The 969-nt window shown below is 39.1% G+C and overlaps 1 protein-coding gene across 1 annotated transcript in view; it reads left to right on the forward strand.

The window, feature by feature from the left end:
* Positions 1–969, forward strand: part of LOC106873393 (ADP-ribosylhydrolase ARH3) — an 11,277-nt gene that overhangs the window by 8,421 nt on the left and 1,887 nt on the right. The window contains exon 5 of the mRNA XM_014920739.2: positions 224–330. Within this exon, the coding sequence (XP_014776225.1) occupies positions 224–330 (107 nt within the window). The remainder of the gene's footprint in view (positions 1–223; positions 331–969) is intronic.

A 969-nucleotide genomic window follows, 5' to 3' on the forward strand; every position in this document is an offset into this window, starting at 1 on the left:
TTCTACAGCTGGATGCCCTTCCTAATGCCAACCACTTTGAGAGTGTAATGGGTGCTTTTACGTGCCACATATATATATATATATATATATATATATGTAAAATATATATATATATATATACATACATATATATATATATATATAGAGAGAGAGAGAGAGATAGATAGATATATATACATACATACATATATGCACAGTATCTCATTGAGTTCTCTCTTTTCAGGAACTTAGATTCTGAAGAATCTCATTGTTATTCTCACAAACTCGACATCATAAAGTCATTTTTGGATAGAAAAGATGTCAGCGATGGAGAAGTTATAAAAGAACTGGGTAAGAGAAGTCTTACTGATCTATTTTGTAATCGTTGCTATTATTTAGCCTCAGCAAGGAGACAAACTGGCAGAATTGTTAACACATCGGATAAAATGCTTCGTGGTATTTCTCCCCGTTCTTTACATTTTGAGTTCAAATCCTGCTAAAGTCAATTTAGCCATTCGTCTTTTTTGGAGTTGATGAAATAAAGAACCAGTCAAGTACTGGGGTAGATATAATCAACCTGTTCCTCCTACCCCAAATTTCAGGCCTGGTACTTATCAAAGAACATATTATATAACCTCAAGCCTGCTCTGAACAGGCAGACCAATGATCAAAGGCATTCCTGCCATGACCATCCCGTTTGTTCCCAACATATTCTTTTCTGAGAAATACAGGTGCAGGCATGGCTGTGTGGTTGGTCAAGAAGTTTGCTTCCCACCCATGAGGTCTCGGGTTCAGTCCCACTGGGCAGCATCTTAGACAAATGCCCCAGGTTGACCGAAACCTTGCGAGTGGATTTGGTTGACAGAAACTAAATGAAGGCAGCGAGCTGGCAGAATCGTTAGCACACCGGGCGAAATGCTTAGCGGTATTTTGTCTGCCGTTACGTTCTGAGTTCAAATTCTGCCGAGGTCGACTTTGCCTTTCATCCTT

Source organism: Octopus bimaculoides, chromosome 14 (genome assembly GCF_001194135.2).
Source record: "Octopus bimaculoides isolate UCB-OBI-ISO-001 chromosome 14, ASM119413v2, whole genome shotgun sequence".
NCBI lineage: Eukaryota > Metazoa > Mollusca > Cephalopoda > Octopoda > Octopodidae > Octopus > Octopus bimaculoides.